Source organism: Solanum dulcamara, chromosome 7 (genome assembly GCF_947179165.1).
Source record: "Solanum dulcamara chromosome 7, daSolDulc1.2, whole genome shotgun sequence".
Lineage (NCBI taxonomy): Eukaryota > Viridiplantae > Streptophyta > Magnoliopsida > Solanales > Solanaceae > Solanum > Solanum dulcamara.
Genome location: NC_077243.1, coordinates 9,379,092 through 9,386,660, shown reverse-complemented (window position 1 = coordinate 9,386,660; position 7,569 = coordinate 9,379,092). Strand labels below are relative to the sequence as shown.

Below are 7,569 nucleotides of genomic sequence, written 5' to 3'. Positions count from 1 at the left end.
TTATTTCCTTCTATAAGTACCAATTCTTAGAAAATTATTTTTTACCGAATTCTTGAATAAAGAAGTTATTTATCTGAATAAAAAGTTATAATTAAAACGAATCAATTAATGTTTGATAAAAAATGTTGATAAGTATTTTTATCTAATCTGACAAAAGAAAAAAAAAGTGGAAAAAGTTTTTTTTATACTGATTAAAAAATGAGGCATGACCAAAATAAATAGTATAATTTAAAATATAAAATATAAAAGATAAAACATAAAATGAGGTGAAAATAATTTGCAGTAAGTTTTATTTTCTCTTTCCCAAAACACGGTAGGACGAAGAGCTGACTAAATTCCAGAAAACACGGGTTGGCGTCGACCCGCCTATTAAAGGAGTATTTTGTCTCTAAACTCCTTTTAGAATCTCAGGTTTATTCATTCTCCACTCTCTCAACTTCCTTCTCTTCCCGCGTATCGTCAATCCAATAACACTGACGATAAAACCCTAGTTCCATTCTCACATTCTTGTTTCTGGAATGGTGTTATCACTATAGGCGAATCATGGTGACGTCCAGAGATATTCAGGATATCGTGTCCAAGCTCTCATCAGATAAAGCAAAATCTCGAGAAGTATAAACACTTCATTTTTAATTTTATGAATTCGTACAGAAATTATCGGAATTTAAGAAAACTGAATTTAAGTAGTGAAGTTCTAAGTAAATGTTGGTGAACAACGTTATCAAGGGTATTTCTTTTTTTGTAATTTGACTAATTGGTTTTGATTTTTAATCAAAACAGGAGGGGATTAAGTTGTTAAATGCATGGCTAGAAGAAGGACAAAGGTCTGTTGAATTCTGTAGATACATTGGAGAGAAGACTGCGAGGCTTAAACCAGATGAAATTCCTCACTGTGGGTATAACCGTATAATGTTCTTGTTCTTTGCTATGTACGGCACTTGACAGATATTTTTATGCAGCGGAGACATGGCCTTTTCTTGTTACATTGCTTACTAAATGTGTGTCCCTGGAGATATCTGCGGGCAAAAAGCGTTTGCCAAAGTTGAATGTCGCAAAAACTCTTAGGATTGTTGTCCAACGAGCAGAGGATGCTAAATTCTCAGGTACTATGTACTATACTTATATATTTATTCTCATTGTCGATTCTGTCTTCTAGTCTCTGTAGAATCTTTAGGTTGTTTCTGTTTATTTCTTGTGCAAGTGAAGACACAGAAGATATGTGTTTGCTTTGTTCCTGTGGAGAGATCCTTAAAAGAGAACTGCATTTGCATATAGATGAATTCAACATAGAATCAGCACATATATATTAGTCTGCCTTTTGCCCCAGCCACGCCAACAGCTCAAACTGTTAGTTTATGTCTCCAAACTTTTCAGGCATGGGTAATAAGCTGGACATGTCTGCACTTCTATAACTATTAAAAGAGATATTTTTTGTAAGTGGTATAAATATTGGAATATTGCAATGTGGGAGTGCAATTCGCAGATCCATTTTCAATGATATTTTTGAGTTGCACTGCATTCTCTTTGATAAACCTTCGTGCTTATCTTTGGTTACATTTGGTGGCACTGAAACTCTTGTTGTTCATTTTATTAACTTTGGAAGGTAACTCACCCACGTCCTTGCATGTCTGTGCCAGCAAAATGAGATTGGACTGTGGAAAATTTCATATCATAATGGAGCGTTTGAAGTTGCATGAACCTAAAACCTAAAACTATCATTCCTTCAACATAGATTTGTTGGAACCGAGAGGAGTTCCTTCTATATACTTATTTCTGTTTAGATGAAAGGTTAATATTGTCTTGTGATGTTAATTTTTTTCAAGTGAAGTGTAATTTTATTGAAAAAGGGGAAGCTGTATACAAGAGGTATACAGAAAAAGTAGAGAATATTAAAAGATATGCTTATCCATGAAAAGATACCCAATTTTCTGTACATATAGGAACCTCATGGGTGCACCAAAATGACATTAAAGCTGGCGGATATTCCTCAAATGTATAAAGATCAATCAATCTAAAAAAAAAAAGAGTATAAAGATCAAGCTCTTCGTTCAAAAGCTCTCCTATTTCTATCCCTACATCCTATCCACATAAGTACAAATGGAGAAACATCTCATGTGTGACATATTCTCTTCCATTATTAGAAGGCCAAACTAAATAGTGCATCCTTAGTAGTATGCAATAGGGTCATTGTATCCTCGGCCATCTTAAAAGCTCCCACTATAGATATGATTCTACCTGTCAATGTAGTAAGATATGATTCACGTTGTCTCATGAGTGTTTACACATGAAGCACCAACTAACATATGTAATCCTCTTCTTTCTCAAGTTCTCTACCACCAGAATCACACAACCAACCACCAACCAAGCAAATAAATCTTTCTTGGTATTATTCATTCACCAAAATGATGAAATTATTTCAATTTTTTGATAAAGATGATGAAATTGTTTCATATATTTATTATGTCTGGCAGGCAAAGATATGCCTCTTCTATCCGTGGCAAAATTGCTTTTCAATCATGTCTGGGATGTCTTAAAGGATATTCCTAGTTTTCAATCCGAGTATGGAACTATTCTCCGGCATCTTTTGGCAGTGAGAACTTACCGTTTTCACTTGAGGAAGAGGGTTTACTGTTGTAAGTAAGCATCTTTTTTTTATGTAAGCAAAGAGGTGCCTATAATCTGACATTTTTTTTCCATCTTTACTATAGTTTCTGCGTTTATCTGCAGGTTTGGTGCTTCTATACATGGAAAAAGTAGAAATAAGTTTACAAGAAAAAAGTGATGGCCAAATAAATCCAAGAGAGGAGGTCTTTCGCTGCATCACGACACTTCATTCTCTTCTTGAAAATCCCCCTGGAGATTTTCCTGATACTCTTCGAGAGGATATTGTCAGGGGTTTTATTGGAATTTTTTCTAATGTAAGGTGAGTGGTATTCAGGTCCTCATGCCTTTTTGTTTTTAATCTCTATTTTTGCCACTGCTGGTCTTAGTAATTTTTTTTTTTTTTAAATTGGTCAACATTCCAGTGATCTCTTTACTTATTGTGGTTTAGGGATGAAGGGAAGATTTCACGCAAGCTAATCGAGTGCATTAACATATATTTGCTGAAGGATGGCCCAAATTTAGGTTCTAAATCTCTGGAAATTCATGATGCTCTGCAGCATTTTGTCTTCCGATGTTGGATGACAACTCATGATCGTGGCTTAAAGGTGTACAATTTTATGAGATGCAGTACTTCATGCCTATACCTATGCATCGGACATGAATTTCTAATGTCCGTCTCTTCTTTTATAGGATTCACTTGTTCTTTATGCAAGGCTACAATTAAATTTGACGAGAGATCTTGCTGATGGGAGCTCTTTATTAGAACAACTTCAGGATGTACTTGGGAAGGAATTAGATCAAATGAGCAGTTGCACCATCAATTTACCCTGGTTAGTACTGTTCCATATAGGTAGTGTAATTGTACCATGCTGCCCGTGTAGAATGCTCAACTTGAGGTCATTGATCTGTTTTTAGTGTCACTGGTGATTGGTGAACATGCTTGGGTTTCAAATATTCATGGACAAAAGATTGTCTTTTTCATTTCCCACCTTAAATGTTCTATTCAAAAGTATATGTTGGACACTTAAAGTTTCACCCAAAGCTCACCTAGATCTACTGTCCAATATCCACAATCTTGCCTTAGCACTCTTCCAATGGTCCTCCGTCCTGTTGTTCCATCTCTAGCTTTTCCTTCAAATCTTCAAGCATCCTCAAATTTGATACTTTTCAACAACGGTGAAGTGGTAACCAAACGCTAGAGCACATTCCATCTTCAGCTCCTGAAGTCCCTCTTTTTTTGTTCTTTGCTATTATTTCCATCTAGAATCTGTTTCTGCAAATCCACTAACCAATCTGAATCTGCAAACTCACCAACTCATTATGATCATTTGTTTCTCTTCTTCATTCATTTTGGATGCCTGATTTATGTTCATTTTTTCTTATACTTCGAGCATGCAGAATGATCTCATTTGCTTTAATGTTAAGATTAGCTCTGAGCTGAAGGACTTCATAGATGAACTTCTATTTGAGTTATGAACTTGCACATCATGTCATCTTGAATGATAATTGAGCAGAGGATCAATAACTTAGCCCAGCTGCAATATTTATACTTATAAAATTCAGATCTTATGATTTTCCTCTAGATGTCTTAATGATGTGCCCTTCTGTACAGGAAAGACACAACTAGGGATGACAAATGTGGAAGCTTGACAAGCTCTCAATGCGGTCTTATGGAGCTTGCAGCACTTGTCTTTTGCCGGGTAGTTGTTTGTTAAATTATTTGCTTCAAAGTTTTGATCAGATGTTGATGTTCTCTGTGAAATTTTAACTGTTCCCCCAATCTTATTTCCTGTGAAATTGAGTTAGATATCTCTCATTAAATGCAAGGTTGGTATCTCTATATCAGATTCTTTACTTGCGGATCTAATGCACATTTTTTTGTCAACTTAAGCAGGAATATATACTGTTATCAATTCTTAATAACTGTAAGCACTAGAGGTAAATAGGATTGCCTACTAACTTCATGAATATGGTTATCAGGCATGTGTTAGCACACCTATCGCATCGTCATCTGATAAACGAATTAGAAGGGAACATGTTGTAGTCCAGATATGGGAAAGACTCTCAAGTGGAAAGTGGCCATGGTATGTTTTCTTGCGTGCTGTTCCTAGTCTTTGCCTCTAGCTAAATATATAGTGATGTAAGTATCGCTATTGTATATTTGCATCTGTAGTATTTGGAAGGAGGCCTTCCTGTAGTTGCTGCATGAGTTTTTGTGGTATATTGGTTTCTTAGTAATTAAAGTAGAAAGTTTTTTCTTTGTTCCATGATTCATCATATCTGTTACTGAAGAGCATTTAATGAGACAAGTTTGTTGGCAACACACACCTTCTGATTTTTCCTCTTTAAGTAAAATCTGTTGTTTATATGCATTATCTATTTATGTGTACGCATTATCTGACATCTATTCTGCGATTTCCTCATGAAATTTTGTAGAAAACCTTTCAAATACTTCATAATTTTTCCCATGTTAAAAAAAGGAAGTAAAATACTGAATAATTTCCATTAACTTTTTTGTTTGTGGTCTTCGCCATTTTTTCGTCTCATGCTGAGGTGGTGGGTAGAGAGTAGAAAATTACAATTGTTGAAAGAGCCTTCACATTGATAAGGGGAATAAGGCTTATTTTTTTTGTTATGCACTTGTCTTTTTTTACACTCTTGACCACTGCCCAAAGTATTTATGCTAGGCCATTCAAAAATGTTTGGTAGCATCAAATTTTGAGGTCATGGGCACTAAAATTGGCATGTCTGCTATAAATTCGTATGCAATTGATTGGTATCACAAGCAACTTAATTCTTGAGAAATTCCTTAAATTTGTAAAGTTATTCACTCTGTATGTTTGAGTGACAGGCATGCAGTTTTCTGTTACCTCATCCACAAGTATTATGATCGCTTAAAGAAGGATCTGTTGATCTATTGGTTTGAAGGTATATGTGCAAATTTTGAAAGGTTAGTTTTCTGGTCCATGTTGCAGATGCTTTGATCTGGTGTCCTGCAAGTGCATCTGGCAATTTTTTCCTGGCCCCCTCTTGTAATTTTAGAACTCTTTGCTTTTCAATCCAATACATGAGTCAGTATAAACTGCGGATCTGGCAATCTTTGTTTTCTTTTCAGGATAATAAATGATGCAAACATGGAGCATAGTTATGTAGGTCTCCTGTGGACATTGAGGTGTGTTCTGCCTGATTTTCGTCGATATATTAGCTTTATTGCATTGCACTGTACATGTGGCACTGACTAGTCTTCTATTATATATTACCACTGTTTGTGTTACTTCTATTTACTGTTGGTGATTTCTAACTTAGATGATACTGCTCCATAAGATTCTGCATTAGAATGATAATATATAGGAGAAATGTGTTTCGTTTTTTCACATCTTTTTCTTCTCATATCTACTCTCAACCTATCTAGGAGTCTTCAAGGACTTTCTTTGATGCTGCTATTTCCTGTTCCAGCACTGCAAACATCATCCGAGTTGTCTTCCACATTGAGCGGGGTAATTGTCTGATCTTTCCAAATTGACATATTCAATTTTGACACTTTGATGTTCTCTTGTTCAAGTAATCTCATGGACCTATTTGGTCTTTTGCTGTTACATAGGGAGAACTTTTTGTTGTCTTATAGCTAGATAAGATTGTTATTTGAATGTTTGAATCATTTGCATTTTTGAGTTGCTCCTTCTTTCTTGTACTCGTGTGTTTCATCATTTGAAAAAGCTATAAAATCTGAACCTAAAATCAGGGAAAATAGAACACAATTAGATGGTGCAAAGATAGAAAAATGATTTTTTTAATTAAAATTTGATGAAGTGACCTTTCTAACCTTTCTGCTTATGATAATTGGGAACTTTGAACGGGGTATTTTAGCTGTACGGGGTATTTTAGCAAGATTTGATAGACTAAACTTAAGTACACCAATTAGCTTGCTCTCATTTGTTAAATGTTCTGATTTTTGTCCTTGAAGTAGTTTTAGCTCGTTAAGATGATATTAAGCTCATTTTTGTGTGCAGCTGTTAGTCTTTCTTTTAATAGGTCACTTGGGGATTGGTGGTCCCTGGTAACAATTTTATAGAGACAAACTGATGAAATTCATCTATTTGTTTTTTGGTTCAATTCTTTCAAATACGGTTGCTAAATTTAGATCTTGACTGTATTTGCAGGTTGAAACAGGTTGGCATACGATATGGAACTGTGTTACTGGTGGTCTGCCCACATTCAGTACTTTTACAGCAGTTGTAAGTTGTACTTTATTGATCTTTTGAAGATGGAATCCTGTTTCTTTATCTAGTATCAAGCAGTTATATAATACTAGTAGTGTGCTTCCAAATATTGGCTCACTTTTCCAATTCATCTTTACTCAACTATATTTTTTCCAGTAAGGAAATGTGATCGAAGCCCCATGCACAAGATAGGTAGTAGATGCTGGGGTTTATAACTTGAAAGGTATCCAAGGAAAGTAAATTAACTCATCTAGTATCTCACGCTTTTTGCATCCCATTTTTTTACGACACAATTTGCTTGCAATTAGTATGAAGGACTTAATTCAATTTACATGTTATGTAATGTTAAAATGATAAACAGTATAATGATTGTTAGAAGTGAATACAAAGTTAGTTTAATAGGATAAAATCATCACATTGTGGTTACAGTTTAAATTGGATAATATATCAAGAATTCTTGAAACTGATTTATTATAGGTCTTGGATAACCCTATTTACTCGTTCTTAGTCAGTTAGCCTTTTTTTTGTTTTTGTTTGATGAAGCTCGTTCTTAGTTTGTTGTTTAAGGCATGACTTCTCATCCTTTAGACTTGTACACTTACTCTCCTATTGGAAGAATCTTTGACTGAAAGCAGTCATGAATATCATTTTATTTCAATTACTAAAAGTCCATTAGTTCCGTGTGTCCTTCACCTCTGAATGATTAATACAGTTGCAGTTACATAGTAATTATGATGTTTAATTT

The 7,569-nt window shown here is 34.7% G+C and overlaps 1 protein-coding gene across 3 annotated transcripts in view; it reads left to right on the top strand.

Moving 5' to 3' along the window:
- The first annotated feature begins 399 nt into the window (after positions 1–399).
- The window catches only part of LOC129895169 (serine/threonine-protein kinase ATM), a 73,225-nt gene continuing 66,055 nt past the window's right edge, over positions 400–7,569 (top strand). For 2 of the 3 annotated variants that reach the window (XM_055970840.1, XM_055970839.1), the window contains exons 1-13: positions 400–612; positions 781–892; positions 960–1,103; positions 2,472–2,633; positions 2,728–2,923; positions 3,053–3,209; positions 3,295–3,434; positions 4,217–4,304; positions 4,585–4,688; positions 5,456–5,554; positions 5,720–5,776; positions 6,017–6,101; positions 6,765–6,839. In XM_055970840.1, coding sequence (XP_055826815.1) covers positions 544–612; positions 781–892; positions 960–1,103; positions 2,472–2,633; positions 2,728–2,923; positions 3,053–3,209; positions 3,295–3,434; positions 4,217–4,304; positions 4,585–4,688; positions 5,456–5,554; positions 5,720–5,776; positions 6,017–6,101; positions 6,765–6,839 — 1,488 coding nt within the window. In that variant the 5' untranslated portion in view covers positions 400–543. Of the gene's footprint in view, positions 613–780; positions 893–959; positions 1,104–2,471; positions 2,638–2,727; positions 2,924–3,052; positions 3,210–3,294; positions 3,435–4,216; positions 4,305–4,584; positions 4,689–5,455; positions 5,555–5,719; positions 5,777–6,016; positions 6,102–6,764; positions 6,840–7,569 lie in introns of those variants that run through there. The other variant, XM_055970841.1, reaches the window with a different exon arrangement.